This window comes from Pipistrellus hanaki, assembly GCF_964339955.1.
Source record: "Pipistrellus hanaki genome assembly, chromosome: 4".
In the NCBI taxonomy this organism is placed as follows: Eukaryota; Metazoa; Chordata; class Mammalia; order Chiroptera; family Vespertilionidae; genus Pipistrellus; species Pipistrellus hanaki.
The window spans coordinates 71404151-71429472 of record NC_140506.1 but is presented as its reverse complement, the minus strand read 5'-3'; the positions used below and the strand labels follow the sequence as shown (position 1 = coordinate 71429472).

General features: G+C 45.5%; 1 protein-coding gene across 1 annotated transcript in view; it reads right to left on the bottom strand.

Moving 5' to 3' along the window:
- The window catches only part of COL26A1 (collagen type XXVI alpha 1 chain), a 149165-nt gene extending 148692 nt beyond the window's left edge, over window positions 1-473 (bottom strand). Inside the window, exon 1 of the mRNA XM_084881604.1 lies at window positions 220-473. Coding sequence (XP_084737730.1) covers window positions 220-377 — 158 coding nt within the window. The 5' untranslated portion in view covers window positions 378-473. The remainder of the gene's footprint in view (window positions 1-219) is intronic.
- Window positions 474-25322: the final 24849 nt, after the last annotated feature.

Genomic DNA, 25322 nt, shown 5'->3' with positions numbered 1-25322 from the left:
TCGGCCCCGAGCCCCCAGACCCCCTTGTCCTCATCCCCAGACACTGACCACCCCACGACCTCAGCCCCCGGCACCAACGCCCCGCGCCCCCAGGCCCCACTACTGTCCTTGTCCCCAGCCCCCCGACACCCCAAAGTCCCCAGCCCCCCGTGCTCGACCGCCCCGAACCCCCAGCCTCCTGCGGCCCGTGCCCCCAGGCCCCGCCGGCCTCCCACTCACCGGCGGCCGCCGTAGCCGCTGCCCGGGGAGCCGGCGCCCGGCTCGGGGTAGCCGTGCTGCTGCAGGGCTGCGGCCGGGAAGGGGTAGAGGAAGCCGGTGGCCAGCGCCGACCCGCAGAGGCAGCAGCACGCCCAGGGCAGGAGGAGGGCCAGCTGCATCCTGCGGGCTGCCTGCGGGGACCCGGAGCCTCCGGCGCGGGAACGGAGGGGAGCGCCCCGGCGGCGGCGGGACCAGACCTGCTGCCCCCGCCCGGAGAAGAGCGAGCGAGCCAGCCGGCGAGCCCGGGTCCGAGCTGAAAGAGTCTGGGGGGCGCCCACGCCTCTCCGGGGCCGCCTTTTCAAATTCGGCGAGGTGGGCTCTGCGCCGTCAAAGGGGGCGTGGGGCTTTCCCGTTAACTCTCGGCGTTCCGGGGCCGAGGCGGCGGCAGTGGCCGCAGAACTGAAGTTCTAACTCTGTTGGGGGTCCCAGAAGCCGTGAGTCCTGGAAACCAGACCTTGGCCTAGGTCCAGTCACACACACACACACACACACACACACACACACTTAGAACCTTCTCAACCAAACCCTCTTCGGATCCGCAACACTCCTTGCCTGGCAATTTCACTAGGCAAGGTTATTTAAATCCCCCCCAACATTGCTATCCTATTAGGTTCTCTCCATTTTTCAGAGGTGAAAACTGAGGCTCAGAAACTAAGCCAGAAAAATGCACGCTCCTTCTCCAGGGCTCTTTGGACCAAACAATTGCACACCCGGTCCCCCCTCCCTCCTTTCCCCTCCAGCCCTTACCTCCACGTATCTCTGCAAGGTGAGAAGTAGCTGGAAAAGAGAAGCTCTCGGTTTGGGTGATTATTTGTCTCTAGGATCACAGACACATGAGGCGTCGATCTGGAAAGGATCTGGGAAGGTGTAATACCAGTACTCTCTCACCGTTTACAGATGGAAAGGCTGAGTCCCACTTCATACATGAGCAGAAAGCCCCAAGTTGTTTTGTTTTTCTGGGCTACAGGATCCCCATAGCACTTGACCTTGCCCAAGAGACAGGTGCAACCTGAAATCCATTCTATGCCTCGTTCCCCAAGTTGGGAGTCTTTCTAATTCTCCCAAAAGCATCTTAGGACCTGAGAGAGGCCCTGCCCCTGCTAACAGTAGAGCACCTGGTCCGTAAAATGCCTGTGGGGCTGGGAAAAGTCTTCAAGTATGAAGTGCTTAATGGACTGCAACACTCCTGTGGCTTTGGCTCTCTCGTTTGCATGTGCCAATATGTATCCATATGTACATGTCCCATATGCGTCCCTGGAGTACATATCTCAGGATATGATAGGCAGGCCACTTCACTCTCCCCCCAGACTACCCAGTCTTATCCACTCCGTCCCCTCAAACCCTACTGGGGCCTTTGAAATTGAACTTCCAACTTCTGAAGTCCAAGGTCTCCACCTGGGAATCAGGATGGGTGAAGTCCATCGCAGAGTGGACAGCCCCCTAATGAGGAACATAACTTGGACTTGGGATCATTTCCTTCTCCTTGCTCTCCATGACTCTCTCAAGGCCTGAAAGATTTGGAGAATTTGGGTTATCAGGGGATTTTCAGTGCCTCCCCCAAAAGGAATCTGAACTGTGTTCCTTGGGCAGTTGGCCAACACACAATAAATGATGAGGTCATCCCCCTTCCCCAGGAATTTGTAAGCATTCTGCCTCCCTCCTTCCCCTCCTTTACTTGTATAATGAGATCTTAAAGACCAGAAAATTCCACGTTGCTGTGAATTGGCTTCATGCTGTGAGCATTACAGTAAGGGAACAAGAATTTCGTTTTTATCTGAAACTCATTTTTCCAGTGCCAGGGGCTGCACCCAAGCTAGAGGGACCACGGAGAAGAAGGGAGAGCACTACTCCATATATCACAGGATTCTTTTAGGACAAAAAGCTCTAGGAAAAGAAGGAATACACCCCAGAAACTTCAGGTCTGAGGTCATTGTCCACGTTTGGTCCTCCTCTTCATACAAAGGCCCTAAGTTCATTTCCACGAACATGTACCAGGAAATTCCTGTGTGTCCAGCATCGTGCTGGGTGCCGTGAAGGCTGTTAAGGAAGCAAATAGCATGGTTCTCAACTTCACGGTGCTTGTCCTAGTCTTCAGAGGGCATCAAAATGGCCTTTTCTCCTCCAAAGGACTGCAGGCAGTATGGACAAATGGTCTGCAGACAAGAGGAGGTTTCGTTTAGATGGTGAGAGATAAACGCATAAAGATGCATAAAATCGAGAAATGTGATATCACCCAAGGAGCCCCAGTCAGCTCCTGGCTCCCCCACTAACTCGCTGAGTGACCTGGAGTAAACAATGAAGAATGGATTGGCTTGTCTCTGAGGACCTTTCCAGTGAAGGCCTCCTGCAATTCACTTTTCCCTTCATCCTGATCTCCTGTCTCCAAGGCAACAGTGGATATACCCAACCTTATTAAGCGGTCACTCGTGTAGGCAAGATTTTCAGCTGCAGCACCCCCAGCGGGGCCATGGGAGCCAAGAAAAATGGAGATCTTGTGACATCACACTGTAAACTCCCCCCGACCCCAGAACGCCAGTTAGTAGAGTCCAACTCTAACAAGTACCAGCTGTGTGACCTTGGACAAGTTATTTAACCTCTCCGAACATCCTCCTCTGTAAAACCACGGTAATAATAACAGCACCTAACATATAGATTTGCTAAAAGAATTCAATGAGTTGTTCACATAAAGTACGTGGAATGTACTTTAATGATTAGTATTTGGTGAGGGATAACATTAAAGAGCACGCCCTGCTCAAACCCCCCAAGGTGGGGCCAGCCAGGAGGTTCCTACCTGGAAGTGCTCAGAGCTTTCTCGGAAGACTTGGAGCCCTGGGATAACCTGATGCATCTTACTTACTCCATGGTTAAAAATTTTAAACAAGCAGAGACCGGTTTGGCTCAGTGGATAGAGCGTCAGCCTGCGGACTGAAAGGTCCCTAGTTCGATTCCTGTCAAGGGCATGTACCTTGGTTGCGGGCACATCCCCAGTAGGGGTGGTGCAAGAGGCAGCTGATCGATGAATCTCTCTTATCAATGTTTCTAACTCTCTATCCCTCTCTCTTCCTCTCTGTAAAAAATCAATAAAATATATATATTTTTTTAATTTTTAAAACAAAACCTTATCTTAAACTGAATAGTGTACTGAAATGTAATGGAGTAGGATGTGCAATTTACCTTATTTTTCAATATAAGACACACTTGTGGTGGGTGGCAGGAGTGGGGAAGTTTGAGCAACCCTGAAAATCCAGCACAGCGTGCCCTGGGAAGGTCTGTCCCATTTTCAAATATTTCTCTCCCTGGTGGGTCTCTGATTGGCACGCTACACAAGTATTTGTCTCTGTATTTCAAACTGTGCCCAGCACGCCCTAAAATCTTTTTTTTAAAGATATTTTATTGATTTTTTACAGAGAGAAAGGGAGAGAAATAGAGAGTAAGAAACATCGATGAGAGATGTGCCCGCAACCAAGGTACATGCCCTTGACCAGAATCAAACCTGGGACCCTTCAGTCCGCAGGCTGATGCTCTATCCACTGAGCCAAACCGGTTTCGGCATGCCCTAAAATCTTAGTAGAGGCAGAAGCCATGGTTCCCAAGAGCCCGAGAAAGAATTCAAGTCTTGGAGTTGGGAACCCTGTTGTAGAGCTGGTGCCTTCTTTTCCAATTCCTGGGTGACCTTTGGTGATCACATAACCCCCGGAATCTGGATAAAATGAAAACTGGACAAGTAAGTGTCAGGTGTGTTTCAAGCAGGTGTTCTCATCATCCATATTTTTTAGAGGAAAAGTTTTTTGTTTTGTTTTTTCTGGGATCCTGTGCTCTGCCTTCTGTAAGTTCAAAAGCATCTTAAAACTAGAGTTGTTTATACAAAGAGGGATCCGGTTTCTTAGTGGAGGAAGACAAACCTACCCCCCAACCACCACCAGAGAAGTGGGCTCCTCCTCCACTTTTCCAATGAGAAAATATCAGTCAGCATCCTCTTGAGCAGACAAAAAGCAGAACTTCGCTTCTGCTGAAGTCAGCAGAGAGAGCCACTGAACAAAGAAGTAAATACTCATCAAGCTGGAGCCAAGGTAAATATTGACCTTCTGGCATGATAAATCTTCCTGTTAATCTAAAACAGAAATCTGCCTCTCCGGATTGCCCTGTCGGACGTGGATGCTGAAGTTCTCCCAGAAGTTCAGGGAGGCAGTAGGAACGGAGCTGTTTTCATACTGATTTCTCTAGCAGCCGGTGTTCCCAGCTGCTCCGATCCCAGGGCTGCACAGAAATGGGCTGGAGTTGACTCAAGGCAGCAGGATGGTCACAACAGATGGGCTTCTTTGTTTTGCTCCGAACTCTGTGCTTGGCCAGTGCAATCTATGAGCAGAACATGGATACTTTGGAGATGCTGATCCTGAATTTTCTTCTTTACCGGAACACCCCCAAAAATTCCACCCAAGCCCTATAAAAGGGAACGCTTCTTTGCTCAGCATCCCTACAAGTGTAAAACCTACCTTTTTTACCCAAACATTGGCAGTGAAATCGGCATTCAGAAGACAGCAATCCAGATGGCTACCACAAAACAGCACATGATCTTAAACAGAAGTTGTTGTTGTATTAAAGTATTGAGAGCAAAACCTAAAAAAAAAATATGGAGTGTGCCCAATTGTCAATGCTGAAAGCCCACCTAAAATGTGGTGATAAAAAGTTTGCTGGCTAATGGAGCCACGGCTAAACAAATGCCTCCCTGGGAGCTTAATGAGAGTACTTGGTGACAAATGATGAAAAGGGATATCTTAATCTATTCAGGCTGCAATGACAGATACCATAGATTGGGGAATAACCAACCACAGAAGTTTATTCCTCACAGTTCTGGAGCCTGGAAGTCCGAGATCAAGGTGCCAGCAGATTATCAGGTGAGAGCCTGCTTCCCAGTTCATGGACAGCAACTGTGTTTTCATTTTGTCCTCACGTGGCGGAAGGGGTGAGGGAGCTCACACTGGAGTCCCTTTATAAGGGCACTAATCACATTTATGAGGACTCCACCCTCATGACCTAATTACTTCCTTAATGCCATTACTTTAGGGATTAGGATCTCTATGCATTTGGAGTGGGGGATACACCGATATTCAGTCCATTGCAGGGGACCAAAATTTTAGAGCAAAAAAGAGGCAACACCCTGGGGAAGGCTGACCTTACAAGCTTTACCCCTGGCATAGGCATGAAGGCAGTAGAGTTCAAACAATGAATCCATATCATGACATCCCACCCAAAAGTGTCCCAAGCTGAGGGTTTGCGGCGGAGGATCTGCCAAGGGTCCCCCCCACCCAGCTCTTCACACCCTGACTACTGCCCAGTTCTGCAATTCAGTACTTGGAGTTCCTACCTTTGGAGGTGATGGTAAAATAAACCAACAGCGAGTGAAGAGGGGAGCTGCCAGGGCAGGTAGGATACAAGAGAGATGTTGAACTTAGGGAAGAAAAGATTAGGGGGAAATTATCCACATTTTCCAAGCCATGCAGGAAAGAATTAAGAATTAAGCCCCAGGATGAATTGGGGGTCAATGGATGAAGGGTGTCAACTGAACATAAGGAATAACTTTGTAACAGTCAAGTTGGACTTAGCTGCATGGTGGGTGGTAGCCAGGGTCGAGTTCCCCATCACTACAGGGGTAAGAACTGGTAAAAACATTGCAAGTAAGCAGAAAGCACTACTGGTGGCCTGAGACTGCGATTCTAGATCCTAGAGGCAAGAGGGGGGTCTAAGCAACGTAAAATTTCCCCCAATAGGCATGAATCACTGTTGGAGATTCTGCTAGTGCTCAGCAACATCTGAATCTTCTGTCCACTCTGGGCACAGAGAGGCACCCCCTCAGAAGCCTCCCTTGCTGCTGGGCAGAGCCATGGGACTAGCTCTGGCCAATGTACTATGAGCAGAAAAAACCTGTGCCACTTCTGAGCCAACGAGAAAAGAGGGAGTGTGGGTTCTCCAACCCCTTTCTGTTCCTGTCACAGCAAACCTGGCCTAGGTTGGACCCTTGTCAGCTTGGATACTTGAGTACAGAAGACAACTCTCCTACCCACTCCGCCCTCTAAGTAGCAGTGGACATCCTTTGTTTTGAAATGTCAAATTGTCACTGAAGCTAGGAACATATGCGTGGTTCGGTGGCTTGGTGCGAAGTGGCCCTTTGTCCTGCAGAAGCTGTTAGAAAATGACTTCATGAGGGCAAGGTCGACTTTTTGATGCTTATCCATCAGCATTTTTGCATGACCTCGGTCACTTGCTCAGCCATGTGCTTCATCCTCACTGAGCAACCCTCATCCATGACAAACCCAACTGCACAGGTGAGGCTCCATGCTAGGCCGTGGGGGCACCTAGTCAGGTTAGACATCATTTTCACTCTCAGTTGGACTGACAGGATCCTTCGGCAGGGTGCATCCCTAGCCGGTTTGGCTCAGTGGATAGACTGTCAGCCTGCGACTGAAGGGTCCCCGGTTCGATTCTGGTCAAGGGCATGGACAGGCCCTGGTCAGGGTGTGTGCACAAGGCAATGAATCAATGTGTTTCTCTCACATCGATATTTCTGTCTGTCTTTCCCTCTCTTCCTCTCTTTCTAAAAATCAATGGAAAAATATCCTCAGGTGAGAAATAAATAGGCATTGTCCTAATGATCCAAAGTGGGCATCTCAGAGGAGCAAGTGGAGGCTGAAATGAGTAGGAGCATGGCAAAGGGGCAAAGGCAGGATGCTGTGCTGTGTTGAAAGGGCTGGGAAGCAGAATGGCTGGGATGGTATCTGCAGGCACAAAGGAGAGCTTGAGAGAGGCCATCTCCCAAAGGAGCTGTCCTGCTGAGGGAGGGCTCTGTCATGTGATGCAGTCTGTTCCCTGGCACCTTTCTTCCTCCACCCCTGACTCTAGGTGCTGAATTCCATCCTAGGGTCACTGCCTGCCCACACTTGTGCAAATTAGGGGAAGGTGCCCTATTTTTTTTTTTTTTGAGGGGGGTGGAGAGATGGACACAAAGCCCAGGCTAGATATCAGCACCTTCTTGCCCCTCTGCAGAGAAGAGCAGGACATCTATAGCCCTGTGGGCCAACCCCCACCCCACCTGGGTGTCTCCACCATGCACCCACCACCCAGAATGAAATCCAGTCTGGTCTACCCTAGAATACTCTTAGATCCTTCCTCTGCACACTTCCACCCCTGCCAGCTCTCACACTGCTGCCAAGGTGCCTGTTCCTGGCCTTCGTCAGGTCCTCTATGGGCTTTTAGATTAACTCCCCATGAGGTGCCCTGGCCTCCTGGTCCCCTCCCTCTGCCCTTTCTTCTGTGTGGCTGCCAGAAACTTTCTCCCAAACACAGGGTGATCCCTTCACTCTTAGAAACAGACTTCTGCTGGCTCCCCACCCTCACCTCCTCAACTGGGCACTTAAGTCCTCTGCCTGTCTTCCCTGCCTATGCCCCCCCAAAAAAAACACAAATGCCTCTGCCAATCTCCCCTTCCCTACATCTCTCCCCATGCTTTAGCCACAGAGCAACATTTGGAATCCCTCCATGGGCTGAGACCTTTCTCATAACTGCACAGACCACTCCCTCTGTGTAGAATGGCTTTTGCTAGAGACTGTATGTTTCTGTTCCCTCCCACTCCAAAATTCATCTGTTGAAATCCTAATCCATAATGTGATGACATTAGGGGGTATGGCCTTTAGGAGGTGCTTAGGTCATGAAAGTGGAGCCTCATAATGGGATCAGGGCCCTTATATAAAAGAGATTCCACTGCCCAGCCAGTGTGGCTCAGTGTTTGAGTGTTGACCTATGAACCAGGATGTCACAGTTCGATTCCTGGTCAGGGAACATGCCTGGGTTGTGGCTCAATCCCCAGTAGGGGAAGTGTAGGAAGCAGCCGGTAAAGGATTCTCATTGATTTTCTCTCTCCCTCTTCCTCTCTGAAATCAATAAAAAATATTAAAATAAATAAATAAATAAATAAATAAATAAATAAATAAATAAAAGACACTCTACACCACATGTGTCAAACACAAGGCCCGCGGGCCAAATCCAGCCCGCCAGGCCTTGCAATGTGGCCCGCACCGCGCTGTCATCACTGCACTCCGCTGTCAGTTTATGACATTGTCAGTTTATGACTGTTCAGTAAACCATTCGGCCCGCGATTTAGGCTGGATTTTAGATTTTGGCCCCTTCTCTGATTGAGTTCGACACCCCTACTCTACACTCTTCCACCCTCGTTCTGGGTCCTCCTGGTGAGCCTTCTACAAGATCCAGCTCTTCACCAGCTCCTCCTACAGGACGGATGCCCACTCTGTACTCCCAGTGATCTGTGTGGACCCACTTCCCCTGGCCATGCTAAACATGTTTGCCATCTCCCCCTAAACACATTGCACACACCAAGACCAAAGGTAATCTCCTACTTATCTCTGTCTCCCCCACATAAAGATCACCTCAATCGAAGCTTAATAAATACTAGCTGGAAATCTGAGTAAATCAGTGAATAATTCGGTTCATTCTCCCAAGCTCCAGGGAAGAGGAGAGCCAGACCCAAACTGCCCTCCAAGGGATGGCATCTAGAAGACATCCATTAAAGTTTTGGACCCCGAGCAACACATTGTGGTTTTTATTTCTTGGTATGTGATGAAGAAAAAAGGAGAACAGCAAGTGAAAATGTCAGGTGAGCCCTGTACATGACCAGTACAAAAAGGAGCCTACCATTCATTCCATTAGAGACTGGTGACTGCCCTGCTCACATCTCTACCCATAACTATTGAACTTTAGCACTTATGATAGAACTGTCATGTGTGATCTTCAAACCAAAACTCTCCAGATAGCCTTGTAAATATCAGCCCACTATCCTATATAATAAAAGCCTAATATGCAAATTGACTGAACAGGGAACCACCGATCGCTATGACACACACTGACCACAAGGGGGCAGACGCTAAACGCAGGAGCTGCCCCTGGTGGTCAGTGCACTCCCACAGGGGGAGCGCTGCACAGCCAGAAGCTGGACTCATGACTGGCAAGTGCAGTGGTAGTGGCAGGAGCCTCTCCCGCCTCCACAGCAGCACTAAGAAGCATCCAGCAGAGTAGTAAGGAGCAGTGAGCAGGCAAGTGGTAAAGAGCGAGGGCTCTCGCACTTTGAGAGGGCAAAGGCCGGGATGAGGGACCCTACCCCCCACCCCAGCATGAATTTCGGGCATTGGGCCTCTAGTTGTCTTATAAGGACTTACCATGGAGGTTTTTGTTGTACATAATCTAAATTGCCTTCCCAGTGTGCTCCTCAGAGGCATGTTTTGCTGAAAACCAGACAGGAAGGCAGGCCATATTCCCGGAGGGGTGGCTTTGATACTAACGCCCAAAAGAAAGAGAATGAAAGGTTGTTCCACTTGATAAGACCATATTGCAATTTACTATTATGATGTGTCTGTTTGAAGTTGATACAAGTTCTAGATAAGCCCTTCATTGAGAAACCAGCAAAAAAAGAGAGAGGGGGGAGATAAATAGAGTGGAACTATGATTAGAGGGTCATTAATTAAGACCATGAAAGTCCTGTGGAGTTTCCTTTGAATGGAAAAATAGAGGACTGCAGAATTAAAGGCTTTGGGGGGAGCGTTTTTATGCTAAAGGAGCCAAAAATTATTTCAATGATTTTTAAATCAAGGTATTATTAAAGCTAAGGCATTGGTTGTAACCAGAAGACTCTGTCAATTTAATTAAAATCTTATGGAGATGAGGGGGACAAAGTAAGTAACCCATTTTGTTTCAAAGCCCCTGACGCTGCCTGATGTCACTCAAAGGCACTTTGAGGCCGGTGTGCATGCTCTCACAGGGCCACCCAGCAGGACCTGGCCATGGGGAAGCAGCCTTAGAGTCCAGCGATTCAACTCTGGTGTGGATGTCCTGCTCAGGGTGCAGCACCAGCATGGTCCTGCCCAAGGCTCTCCCTGGTTTTCCTCTGCAGCCTCCAGGCTCTGCAGCAAGCATTCAGGCCCAACAGGACCCCAGCTTAGACGCTTACTATAGGGTGCTCTGGGCAATTTTCTTAATCTCAGCTAAGAAACCTGCAGTTTCCTTCTCTCTCCCTCCATCCATTCCTACATATAAAGTGAGAAAAGGGCATGGTCTATAGCAGCTCAAGGTGTGTTAGGTCTCTTCCTCACTTCCTCTCTCCAACCCATCCCTAAGTAGCTTTCAGGAAAGATGGTTCTAGAATGCTGAGTTTGCCATTCCCCTTTAGGCCTTGGCAGAGGGTGCCAAGGGTTTGGATTTAACCTCACTTTGAGCCTGACACTCAGGCCAAAATGCTCTCTGGACCTCACCCCTTGTCCCAGCTCCAACAGGACCCCAGCTTAAACACTTACATGGCTCCCTGCTGTCTACAGAATATGCCTAAACTCTCCTTGGCCCGACAGCCAAAGCCCTTCACCACCTGGCCCCAAACTACCTTTCTAAAACTCTCACCACTTCCTTTCAAATACATAAATCCCAGAGCAAGCCAGACTTGCAGGGTTGGGGTGAGAAGAGATTGTACCCAGCTCAGTGCCCAGGATTCAGAGGCAAGTTCCTGTCTTAAGTTGGGAAGACAGACAAGCGAACCCACAGAAATAAGCAGTGCCTCACCTGCTGAAACAGAAACATGTGGGAGGTGTTGAGGAAGTGGCAGGAGGGGAAGTAACTGCCAGCTCAGCCTCTGGGAGTTACAGGTGTCTCAGGAGATACCTATGTAACCAAGGCCTAGGGGTGAGTAGGAGTTCACCGGTGAGAAAATTAGGAGAGTGTCAGAAGGGGGAACAGCCAGAGTAGGGAATGGCACAGAAGGCGGCTGAGCAGACAGGATCTGGGGGAGAACAAGAAACGAGGCCATATGGATGGACTGGCAGGGACACCTCATTAGCGCTTAATAGGCCAAAGGTGACCCATTCACAGGGGGAGGAGCACCCTGAAGAGGCTTTAACAGGGCAAGAAATGATCGGGTTTGCATTTGGGGAACATTTCTCTGGGCACAAAAGGAAAACAAACAGGAGCAGAAGGTCAATTCAGAACTGAGAAAACCAGTGCAGAGGCTCTTGAGGTGAAGTGTTAAGAGCAAAACTTAACATGCTGAGTGAAATAAGCCAGTCAATGAAAGAGAAATATCACATGACCTCACTCATTTATGGATATTAAAGAATATTATAAACTGATGAACCAAAAGACAGATATAAAGACACTAAAGCAACAAGCAGACTGTCAAATTACAGCGTGAAGGGTAGGGAGATCTGGGGAGATAAGAGATCAACCGAAGGACTTGTATACATGCATATAAGTACAACCAATGGACACAAAACTCTGGGGAGAGAGGGTATATATTGGGGGGGGGGGGGAGGCAATGTTAAAATATGTATACAGATAATAATTTAATTTAAAAAAATAAAAAATATTTAAAAAAGAGCAAAACTTAAAGATGAGTAGACATGGTGATGAGGGAGCAGGTTAGAGACAAGCCACAAAACCTGCTGACCATTTAGACCTGACCATCCCATACGGTAGCCACCCCAGCACTTGGGGCCATCGAGCTCTTGAGGTGCAGCTGGTCCAAAGTGAAATGTGCTATGTAGGTGTAGCATACACACCAGGTTTTGAAGAGGTAGTTCCAAATTTCAAAAAAATATATCTAAGCCCGGTCAGTGTGGCTCAGTGGCTGAGCCTCGACCTCTGAACCAAGAAGTCACAGTTTGATTCCCTGTCAGGGCACATACCCAGGTTGTGGGCTCGATCCCAGTGGGGGGTCATGCAGGAAGCAGCCGATCAATGTTGCTCTCTCATCATTGATGTTTCTCTCTCTCTCTTCCTCTCCCCTTTCCTCTCTGAAGTCAATGAAAATATTTTTAAAAGAAAAACAATATCTCATGAATAATGTGTATATTGGTTCTATGTTGAAACTATTATATTTTTATATGTTGGGCTAAATAAAATTATTAACATTAACTTTCCTTAATTCTCTTAAATGTTTTTAATGTGACTATTAGAAAATTCAAAATCTCATCTAAACCTTACATTACATTTCTACTGAAAGTGCTGGATTCGTGGGACCAAGAAGTGGGGAGTAGGTATCTGGGTCCCCACCCTGGAGACAGAGTGATGGTAATGGTGATAATGGGTGGCACACACAGCCCCAGCTTACTGGATACAGACACTGTCCCAAGCACCTTAACTATATACTCTGTTATTCTTCCCAACTATCTGATGAGGTGGTGCCACTATTATCTCCATTTTACAGATGGGAAAACTAAGGCACAGAGAGGTCATGGCAGAGCTGAGATTTGGATCCAGGCATTCTGACTGCAGAGTCCAGGATCTTAGTCACCAAAACTGCCCATATCTATTGGGTCGGCAGCTAAGTAATTGCGGGTTTCACACATATATGCTTCAGTTGAATTTTTAGGTTTGCAGACGTAGTACAAATGTAAAACACATTTTGTTATTTGATAGTTGGCTATTCAGCTGTTAATCAGTAAAAAAAGTTTTTTGATCTGTTTTGTAGTTTTCGTTTGGCGTTCGTTGAAAAATGGAAAATCAAAAGGAACATTTTCGTCATATTTTGCTTTTCTATTTCCGCAAAGGGAAAACGCATCACAAGCTCATAAAAAGTTATGTGCTGTTTATGGTGACGAAGCCTTAAAAGAACGGCAGTGTCAAAATTGGTTTGCCAAATTTCGTTCTGGTGATTTTTCACTCAAAGATGAAAAACGCTCTGGTCGTCCAGTTGAAGTTGATGACGCCCTAATCAAAGCAATAATCAATTCAGACTGTCACAGTACAACACGTGAGATTGCAGAGAAGCTTCATGTATCACATACATGCATTGAAAATCACTTAAAACAACTTGGCTATGTTCAAAAACTCGATACATGGGTTCCTCACGAACTGAAAGAATCACAGTTAACGCAACGCATTAGCAGCTGCGATTTGCTAAAGAAACGTAATGAAAATGATCCATTTTTAAAACGACTGATAACTGGCGATGAAATATGGGTTGTTTACAACAATATCAAGTGGAAAAGATCGTGGAGCAGGCCAGGTGAACCAACTCAAACAACATCAAAAGCTGATATTCATCAAAAGAAGGTTTTGTTATCAGTTTGGTGGGATTACAAAGGAATTGTCTACTTTGAACTCTTACCACCCAACCGAACGATCAATTCTGATGTCTACATTGAACAACTAACGAAATTAAACAATGCAGTTGAAGAAAAGCGGCCCGAATTGACAAATCGAAAAGGTGTTGTATTCCATCATGACAATGCAAGGCCACACACATCTTTGGTCACTCGGCAAAAATTAATGGAGCTTGGTTGGGATGTTTTGCCACATCCACCATATAGTCCTGACCTTGCACCATCTGATTACTTTTTGTTTCGATCTTTACAAAACTCCTTGAATGGTAAAAATTTCAATAATGATGATGATGTCAAATCGTACCTGATTCAGTTTTTTGCTAATAAAAACCAGAAGTTTTTTGAACGTGGGATTATAATGCTGCCTGAAAGATGGCAAAAGGTCATCGATCAAAATGGGCAATACATTACAGAATAAAGTTATTTAGTTCCATGAAAAAATTGTCTTTGATTTTCTTTAAAAAATCCGCAATTACTTAGTTGCCGACCCAATAGAAGCACCATGAACTGAGTGTGGGGATGGGGAAGCAGGTCAAGGCTCAACCACTGAGCCATGCAGGCCGGGCTAATCTACTGGTTTTGTTAGAACTTTTCTTTCAAATGATTCTACTCTTGCAATAAAATAAAAATAAAAATAAATCTTGCAATTAAGTGCCTGGCATGTTCTAGGTACTCAATATATATTTGTCAAATGAATCAATAAATTGATGACCCTGTATAAGCTGAGGGTGGGGCCTCAGAGAGGGAGGGAGATGGGAAGGCATGCTGGGCAGGCTGAGAGGGGAGCAGTCTGGCTGGGCCCTCAGGATCTGCTCCATGACTTTATCATCTCCAACTCCAGCAGGGACTTGTCCCTGAGCTCCAGGTTTATCCCTTTGGTGATCTCCCCCCACAATCTCCTTGGATGTCCTAGAGGCCTCACCTTCAATGCATCTCCAAAGGAATTCCTTTCTGCTCTCTCCTGGTTTAGGACCAAGTCTCTGGTAATAACCATGTGCTTCCAGGGCTCCAGCTGCTTCCAGAGGCTCCTCCCATGCTCCCGCTCTCAGTGGGCCCCAACAGCATTAGTCCCGGTGTTTCTCCATCCCTTGCTTGCTCCCTTAACCCTGCCCACCCTCTATAAGAGCTCCTTCATAGAAGCCTCTTCATTTGAACCAGGTGGGGGTCCTTTCTATTTCCTGCCAGGACGCTGGCTGGTACAGCCAGTTCATAGAAGATAAAACTGGGGAGCCCCAGGGTGCCCTGTAACTTCCCAGAGCGGCCACACATGCTTTGTAGGCTGTAGGCAGACAACTACAGGGGCTGCCCTTCACTTTGCAATCTATGGGAGTAATTCACCCTGGATTTATGCAGCACACGTTCTGCGTCGCTAATCCCAATGGCCCTGAATTTGCCCAACATCAGCCAATTCCTGGATCTCATGGCAGAGTTCAGACCCGTGTCCCATGGCTGCTGTATTACCCCATGCTGGCTCTCCCCTCTGCCACGCCTTTCAGGAGATGAGCTGAGTGAAGCTGCAAAGTCCATTTCACCTCCATCATTCCAGGCACATCTCAACCCCCAGCAGTGTCTCTCTGAAGAACAGGACAAGGTACCCCAACAAGGTTCCTGTTTTGCAAACTTCTTATCACTGATATTGATGAGAACCTTTGAGTCTGTGTATTTTAAGGATAGAATAACTAGCATCCATACTTTGCCATGAGTGAGAGTTGATTAGTAAACATCAAGAGACATCTAAATAAATAAATAAATAAATAAATAAATAAATAAATAAATAAACAAATAAACAAATAAATAAATAAAAGCTGTCCCCCTTCACCAGCTTGCGCAGTGGTTGGAGCGTTGGCCTGCAGATTGAATGGTTCCAGGTTCAATTCTGGTCAAGGGCACATTCCTCTGTTTCAGACTTGATCCCCTGTCCCAGTCAGGCACTTGAGAAGGCAATCAATCGAGGTGTCTCTTTCACATTGATGTTTCTCTCTGCCTCTCCCTCTCCCTTCCACTCTATCTAAAAATCAATGGGAAAATATCCTTGGGTGAGGATTAACAACAAAAAAAAAATTTATCTATTGCAGAAAGAATATTAACCTAAAGAGAAGAAAAAAAATTGGGTTTTGAAAAAGAGCAATCATGGATAGAACAAATATATAGCGCAGAGTCAAAGAGATCTTCCAAAAATCACTGCAGGTGAGACCTCCAGACATGTGATGTAGTGGAACCATTCATGAAGAATTCGTGTCTAAAAAGGAAATGGAACCTCAGTCCAGTGAAGCCTCTACAGCTAACCATGAGTGTATAGGAAATACAGGAGAGCGAGACAAGTTCAACATCACCAGAAGGAAGCAATCAGCCAAGTCCAAGTGCAGGACATTCTCCAGCCAGTTGACCGGGTTTCTCCAAACATCAATGGCGTGAAAGGGAAAAAAAGAAGGTGAACTGTTATAAATTAGAAGAGACTTACCAAATACATTGGATTGGATCCTGGAACAGAAAAAGGACATTGGTGGAAAAACTGATGAAATACAAATAAACTCTGAAATTTAGTTAATAGTAGTGTACCAATATTAATTCTTACTTTTGACAAATGCACCATTGTTGTGTAAGATGTTAACATTAGAGAACACTGGAAGAAAGGTATATGGGAACTCTGTACTAGCTTCGTAACTTTTCTATAAATCTAAAATTGTTACAAAATTAAAATATAATTTTAAAAAGTGAGAGATTTTGAAAGTAAAACAGCCAGATACAATGGATGGCCTTTGTTTGGATCCTGGTTTGAACAAATCAAGTGTAAAAACATCTTAAAGACAATCAGGGAAATTTGAATGTGGGCTGAATATTGGATGATATTAAGGAATTGTTGTTCATTTTATTAGGTGTAATAATGACATGGTGGTTATGCTTTTAAAAAAGCTCCTGTTAAACATATGTATGTACTGGTGAAATGACATGATGTCTGGGACTTGCTTAAAAATACTCCAGAATAAAAAAGTGATGATGGTGATAAAATGAGACTGAAATGGGTGATAATTATTGAAACAGATTATGGTAACATATTTTAAATTGTATTAAGAAGAAGAAAGGACCCTGGCCAGGTGGCTTTGTTGGTTGAGGTGTCATTCTGTATACCAAAAAGATTGTAGATTGGATTCCTGGTCAGAGCACACACTCAGGTTGTATGTACAGAAGGCAACCAGTACATATTTCTCTCTCACATATTTCTCTCTCTCTCTCTCTCTCTCTCTCTCTCTCTCTCTCTCTCTCTCTCTCTCTCTCATATTAGTAAAAACATATCTAAAGAGGAGGAGGAGGAGAAGGAAGAGGAGGAGTAGGGGGAGGAGGAAGAAGAGGGAGAAGGAGAGGAAAAGGAAGGAAGAGAAGGAAGTCTGTGTGCACCTTTCCCCATTAAGGGGTTTAGAGGCTTCCCTCTGAGATGACCACCGCTTGCTTTGTTTCTCTGACTAAAACTCACTGCCAGGCCACCAGGTGACATAATGATGATGGCACCACTAAGTAGTAGTCCAGGGCAATGCCAGGGATTTGGGTCCTGGTCTCACACCTGGCAATCTTCATTCAAATCCTGGATAGCCAAAGCAGGTTAGTCTCTGTGTCTTGGTTCCACCTTCTGTTTTGTACAGACGGTGATAATAGTGCCTGAGAATTTTAAATGAGTTAATATGTGCGAAGTGCTTCAAGTTGGATGTAGCACCAAGTAAGGACTCAACAAATGTTAGCTGATTTCATCACCATGAATACACATGGTTCTCCCCACTCCCTTATAATGCCTCACGTTCTCCTTCCACTGCAGCTTAGTGGCCAAAACATTCCTGTCTCCAGCTTTCCAGCCTCTCCTTGACTTCATAACATATCCCATATGAATGCTAAGACTCGCCTCAAGTCATCTGGCCAGAACTGTGCCTTTTAGTTTTCACATGCTCCTAATTTTCAAGTTAAATGCTCTTCTTTTCATGGTCTTTGTCACAAGCAATTTGACTAATTCCCTTCACCATTTTAAGAGACTTCAGTTGGGTCAACGAGATCTCTTTTCAGAAAGAACTTGCCAAACCTCTCCAGCCTTTCCTATAACTGGCTGACGACTGAAGACAGAATGGATGTGATGTTGGTCCTCGATGCCCCATCTCCCAAGGGGCCTCTCGCCTATCCATTGTGTGGTGCTGGGTAGGTTCTCCCACCATCAAAGTAAAAGAAAGCACGCCTTTGGTTTATAATGGGCTCTGCATTCTGCAGCCCAGTGTCCTTCCTGTCCAGCCTTCGCACTAGAGCAGAGCTTGTGGGGGCATATAAAGGAATCTTCTCCTACATACTAACCCTATCCGAGCACACTAGCAGGGCAGGTATTTAGCTAGGCGGTTTTACCTTCAATGGCACTACACAACACAATCGAGCCACTTCCCGGCTTCTAATTTGTAGTGTCTGCAATGCCTGTCTTTGCAACTTTTCATGCCTATGTAGAATGACAGGTCTGTGGAACAGAACTACGCTGGCATTGGGCCAGGTTTGCACAGTTATAAAGTCTGACAGGGATGGAGCCCTGCCCAGGTGCTAGGAACTGAGCTGAGTTCCTTGGATGAGCGAGCACATTTATTCTTACTACAGTGCTACAAAGCTGGTGCTATTATTATGGCCACTTTACAGGCAAGATAACTGAGGCACTAAGCAGTTAAGTAGCTAGCTCAAGGTCGCCCATCTGGGAAGTTGTGGAGCCAAGCTTTGAACTCAGACTGTCTAGCTGCAGAGCCGAAACCCCTTGCACTCCCATCGCTGCCTTGCACAGCTCCCACCCAACAACAGCCACGGACAGCAACGCTCCACTCTGATTTGTTGTGATGTTTTCAGATGCCACTGAACTGTCTGGTTCAAACCATTTTTTAAAATGTGTTTTTATTGAGTTTAGAGAGGAAGGGAGAGGGAGAGATAGAAACATCAATGACAAGAATCATTGATCGGCTGCCTCCTGCATGCTCCCTACTGGGGATCGAGCCCGCAACTTGGGCATGTGCCCTGACATGGAATCCAACCATGACCTCCTATTTCATGGGTCAACACTCAATCACAGAGCCATGAAATTTTGTTGTTATTGATCTTATTGATTTGTTGTTATTGGTGGTGATGAAGATGCTATTGATGTTTGGTGGATCTGTTTGGTTGGTTAGTCTGTTGGTTGGCTGGTTGGTTGGTTTTACCTGAACAAATTAATGGGTGGCTATAATGTGTCAAGCATCTTCATGTCCATTTTCTCATCTTATCTTTCCAGTAATCCCGTTGCATTCAACTTACTATTCTTGTTTTACAGAGGCTCAAACAAGATTTACACTTACCCAAAGGCACATTGCTAGTATTTAGACAGAGTTCAAAAAGCCTGAGTTGCCAATGGCTATGGACGAGGGCCTTCAGCGCCTAGACTATCAGTCACAGATGCCCACCATCATATCCAGAGAGAAGGTGGGGCCACACGAGAGCAGGGCTCTGCCCAGGCAGCCAAGAGGAAAGCCACAGGAAATCCGCCTTCTGCTCTTTGTCACATTGCCTTGTGCTGTCCTGACTTGCAGACGCCGTAACAGGAGGAAAGCCCTCTTCCTTTCCACAGCCTGCTATAAGATTGATTAGATAATGGTAGCAACGTGTTTTGAAGGGAAGCGATGGAGGAAACACCCTGTGTTTGTTTTGGGGTGGATTCCCAGGAGACTTCAGACAAGATTAAAGCCCACGAATGGGTCTGCGCAGATCACCGGGCTGCTTTGTGCGAGGAAGGAATTGTTTCCCAAAACAAGTCTCTGCAAGGGCTGCCAAGATCACCCAGCTCTGCTCCACACCCAAGCATGTCTCCCTTCAGCTTGGCTGTCACACAAGGAAAAGGAAACTTACACAGTCACAGACTGGCCCAAGAAATGTTGACAGATATTTGGACATCAAAGTGTGCCTTTAGTGAAAAACCACTGCCAAATGTTTTAGAACATGGCTCTGAAGTGTAAGTTTTATCAGGAGGGAAGAAGAAACTGAGATTAATAGATGAGACATATTATCAAACCAGACAATCAGTGTGGGAGGAACATCCTAGGGCGTTTAGTCCAATCCCATCCATGATCAAGTCTATTTCTCCCCTCCCAGGATACTTCCCTGCTATGGTCACCAGTCTGTGTCTGCATACCTGTACTCACTGGGCTGGTTGTCTATGAATTACCAGATGGTAAGTAAGAGGAGAAACGCATTATAGAGGGTAGCTGGTATTTTTAACATAAATATCCCTGTCCTAAGCCATAAGTATCATTCATTTGGAAACTTTGGAAGTTAATTTTGTACGACAGTCTGTTGATAACACTGTAGGGAAACAGGGACTATCATCCAGTGCTTGTGGAAGTACAAAATGACATAGCCTTGATAGAGGGCAATTTAGTCCTACTTATTCAAATCAAAAGTGCATATACCCTTTAACCCCATTTCTGGGAATTTATGTTACCTATACACCAGCACACACCAGAAATGAGATATATATAGTCTTAATTGCATCATGGTTTGCAACAGCATCATGTTGGAAACCACCAAGCACACATCAATATGGATCTTATTAAAGTATGGTACATCCACATTGTGGAATACTATGCAGCAGTAAAAAAAGAGATGAAAGCTCTCCCTGTATGAATATGGAAAGATCTCCAGGATATATAGACTATAGTGCCTTTAGTGCAATAACGAGAGAAATAACATCATATATTAATATTTGCTTATATGAGGAAACAATGCAAGACATAAGAAACTAATAAAAGTGGTAATCTATCTGGAGAGGTAGTAGGGAATGTGGTGGATGGAAACAGAGCAGGAGAAAGACTTCTTCCAGATTAATCTTTTTCTAATATTCTTATTTTGAACCATTTGAATCTGTTATCTGTTTTAAAACACAAACATGCCTATATGGTGTGGCTCAGTGGTTGAGCATCAACCTATAAACCAAGAGGTTGCAGTTCAATTCCCTGTCAGGGCACATGCCCAGGCTGCAGGCTCGATTCCCAGTGTGGGGCGTGCAGGAGGCAGCCAATTAATGATTCTCTCTCATCATTGATGTTTCTATCTCTTTCTTCCTCTTCCTTACTCTCTGAAACCAATAAAAATATATTTTAAAAATAAAAAAGCTCTGCCTGGATTGGCTCAGTGGATAGAGCATCGTACCTGTAGACTGAAGGGTCCCAGGTAGGATTCTGGTCAAGGGCACATGACCTGAGTTTCCGGCTCGGTCCCCAGAGGGGGCATGCAGAAGGAAGCCGATCAGTGATTCTCTCTCATCATTGATGTTTCTTTCCCCCTCTCCCATCCTTTCTGAAATCAATAAAAAAAAAAAATAATAATATATTTAAAAAATAAATAAATAAAATAAAAACACAAATGCAAACAAAGCAAAATTTAGTCTTGAGTTTTATGGAATAAAGGTAATGAGCAGCTATCAGAGTATCTTACTTGTCCTAAGGCCTTCTAGGTTTTCTCTCCTCCATTCCCCTCCATCATCCAGCCTTCCAGGGATCCAGAGATCCACCCCTGCCACGGAATCTTCCATCCCTCCCCACAGGGAGAGGAGACCTTGCCCTTTTCTCCCCTCTCGGGTGTTGCGGTCACCGGAGCCTTAGATTTTGTCTACAGGCTACTGAGGCCCTGACTAGCCTGAGGGGAAAGCTGAGGAGGGCTAAGAGGGCTCTCACTCCAGTTTCCCTACCAGCCAGGGTTGCAGCTGATTCCCTCCCTGAGTATTCACAAGCAAGCACATGTCTCTAATTTAAATAATAGTATTTCAGGCCCTACCTAGTTTGGCTCAGCCGATAGAGTAGTGGCCTGTGGACTCAAGGGTCCCAGGTTCTATTCCAGTCAAGGGCATGTGCCTGGCTTGATCCCCAGTGGAGGGCGTATAGGAGGCAGCCAATCAATGATTCTCTCTCATCAATGATATTTCTGTCTCTCCCTCTCCCTTTCTCTCTGAACTCAATAAAAGTATATTTTTAAATAAATCAATCAATAAATAATTATTTCTGGACACAGTGCAATCTGGTGTCATAGGAGGAAAAATGTTCCTCCTGTCTTAGGGAGGCAGTGACCCCAGCATTATTCTGCCACAGCATTTTTATGCTCCTGAGTCTGGCCTGGAGCAGAGGCGCCACCACGAGGAAACAGCTGTGCATAGCTCCTCTTCCCCGCGCAGGGTGCCAGGCAGTGCAGGGCTTTCTGAGTTTCCCGCACTTCGTTGCACAATAATTATGCCTCCAAGTACAGTTTATTAGCAAAAGGCTTAAATACGTGGCATTAAAACAACAACACAACCTGCAATCCATAATAATAATAATAGTCCAAAATAAAGTCTATAAAAATAATCACATTTCTTGAAAGTCAAAAGGTACATGTTCTAATATGTTAACTAATACCAAGTGATGGACTTTTATATTAAATGTGTTTCTGCTGCTTTGATATCCGGGGCCCTGCTAATTGTGGAGAGACTGCCCTTCCAAGGATTGTTCTAAGAGACAATAAACTCATAGCCTGCTGTGCACACCATTCATATGCAAATAAATGGGTCTTCAGTTCCAATCCCAATCCCAAACATCTCCTTCATCTGTCTCAAACTCTGGCCCACTATCCCCTCGTCTTACTCACTCCAGGACCTGAGCCCACTGAAATTACTCAAACTAGCCAATCCTAACCTTGCTTACTCTCTCCCATTTCTTCCTGAGGAAACCACAATAAATCTCTTGCCCACATTTTTCCATTGATCCCTCTGCCTGTGGCCAACTCTGGTGCTTCCCCATGTGTCCCCCCTCACCCTGCCACCACCCCTCCCCCCTCAGCAGGTGATGTGCACCTCCTCCTGGGAACTGTGAGTAACAAACTATCTTTTCAATGACAGTCATCTTTGATCTGCTGGATTTACCATACCTGAAAATACCATAAACCCTACACTTTAAAACAGCTTTATATGAAGGTGGCATTTATTCAGAAAAAAAAGGGGGGGGGGGAGATCTAGAATCATCTTGATTCTAGATGATTAAACCTGGCCCAAGAAGAGATAATGCACCAAATTGGAAATTGCATTAGAAAAGTAGTAACTCTTTTTTACTGATGTATAAAGACACACTCCACAATGCATAAGTTCCAAGAAATCCACAAGTATGGCACAGTCAGTCTAGGTGTTGTCAGCTACAGTTCCACATGCCCACATGATTTAATTCGCTCTTGAACATAAGCATAGTGTGGAAGGTGGGTAAAAGAAGACTTCTTAATGAGTAAACTTGGAACTTACAGCTGTCCGTTTAATATACAGTATCCTTCATTTCAAGCAAATACACAGAATTTGGAGCAAACTAAGTTGAAAGAGCAGGAAATTAGCTAACTTTAGCAAGAGTAAAATAGGTGTATGTAAGATTTTTTTTTTAGCAGAAATACATCATGTGTTAATCAGAGGCATTAATTTGTTTATGATAGATTAAACATATAAATGCTTCTTTCAAAAGAAAGGGGAGGGGAAGGGAGAGAGAAAGGAAGGGAGGGAAGAAAAGAAGTGGGAGGAAGGGAGAAAGAGAGAGAGAAATAGAGAGGGGGGGGCAAAGGAAGACAACGAAGTTTAATTCACAAAAGGTACAATCAGTGTGATAGGAAAACTCTTGTGATTGGGCTGTAGAGAGAGTAAGTCAGAAGCATCACACTAGCATTATGAGGGCCTGAGAGTGTTATAAGTGATGCTAGCTACCAGATATCAACCACCTAATGTGCCAGAAATTGGGCTAAATTGCCTGTGTGTCTCATCTCATTCAGCCCTCCTAACAACCCTATGGGATTGTTTAGAAGCCCCGTTTCAGTAGATGGGAAACTAAGGCTTTGTGTTAATTATCTATTGCTACATACCAAATTTCCCTAAGACTTAGCAACTTACAGCAACCATAGACATTTATTACCTCTTACAGTTTCATGGGTCAGGAATTTGGAGTAGCTTAGTTGGGTGGTTCTGGCTCAGGATCTCTCTTGAGTTGTAGTCAAGCCGTTAGCTGGGGCTGCATTCATCTGAATGCTCGACTGGAGCTGGAGGACGGCTCCCAGGATGGCTCACTCACATGTCTCCCAGGTTGATGCCGGTTGGTACGCAGGAGGCCTTCATTTCTCACCACATGGAGCTCTCCATAGGGCTGCTGGAGTGCTCAAGACATGGCAGCTGGCTTGCCCCGGAGGAGTAACTGATCAAAGAGAGTGGAGAGCAGAAGCTAAATGTCTTTTTATGACCCAGCCTCCCAAGTCACACATCCCTCAAGTTTCTATTGGTTACACAGGTCAGCCCTACTCAGTGTGAGAGGGAACTACACAAAAGCATCCATACCAAGAGGTAAAAATCACTGGGGCCATCTTGGAAGCTGGCTTCCACTGAGCACAAGCGTTTAAGTAGCTTTTTAAAGATCACGCAGCTAATTTTAAATTCTGCCTTACTCCAGAATCAGCAGTACTCCTCCTGCTGCACAACAGTCTCCCAAAGCCTGCGTGCAGGTCACTGCCAAATGAAGACAAAAGGTCCTGGTTAGCCACATCCCTGTTTCATTGTTTTTTGCCAAAAGTTTTATCTCCAATCCACTGGGAAATATTTTGTTATATTGAAAGCATAGCTCAGGCTTTCTAATGGAAATTGATGAAAAATAATTTTACTTTATTGATTTTGCCCTAAACCAAACTTGCTGACTTCATCCCTGGCTAAAGCTTTTTTCTTTCTTTCTTTCTTTAAATAAAGGATGTACTAATAGAGGACAAAATATTTCCAGGTTGCAAATCATTTTTGTGATCATTCCTCTTTTTGAGAGTTGAACTAAATATGTTCAAATCTTTGGGTTGTATGAGGAGGTGATGGAAGGGCATTTTTATTCCCTTGAATAATAGGAAATCCATCATTGATTCTTTAGTAATAAAAACTGCATGTGTAAGAATTGAGACCATGGAAGGTCAGCTCAAATTAAAGATTTTATGACTGGCGGTTATATTAAATCTTTTCAACAATTTATAGAAAGGGTTTGAAATATGTCAAACATATTTCTTTAAGTTTTTTTAAGTGAGAGACTTTATTGCCTGGAGTCACACAATCAGGAGAAAAATTACTCTTAGGTCATCCAGTCCTGGCCCCTGCCAATGTCATATTGCTCGCCTCAGGACCAAAGGCTGGGTACTAAGCTGTCTGAAGTCAACCTCTTCTAATTAAAATTAAAGTCATAAAGCAAAGTATTTCAATAATCTACAATAAAAATAACCCCAAATTTATATCAGGTGTTTTGTTTTTTTTATCCAAGAAATGTAAATCAGTTCACATTTTTTTTATTTCTCTCACCTGGAAACAAAAACGAAAGGCCCATGGCAAGTCTAAGGGAACATTCATTAACTTAAACATGTACAGAGTAAATGAACATGCCTGTGTATCTGTGTGTGTGTGCTGGGGGAAAGGGAGAAGGAACTGACATTCATTGAGTACCTATCCTACACCAGGCTTTGAACTAAGCCCAGTGACCACAATCATGAACCAGACCCTTCAAGAAGTCACGGGTTGTTAAAGATGTAGCACCTCCCATTGCGATAAAGTACCCACAGGGCCAGCCTGGGCCCTGAATCCCACATCTGGGGCAAAGCCATTTCTGGGCACAGAGATGTGGCATCGTTTCACAAAGAAAGAGCTGAAGCTGTTTGTGAAGTCCTTGGTTCCTGCCTCCTCCCTACATCAGTTGAGAGCTTGTATACATCGCTTGCCTTTTAGTAATAGTGCCCACTGTAAACTAAAATAAGATTCTTTATGGGAAGGCACTTGACAAGGTGAAAAGCACTACATACGTTGGTCTTCCATCGAGAGGGGGAGCTCTCTGGGGACAGGGACTGTGCAGGTCCATCTCAGAACCC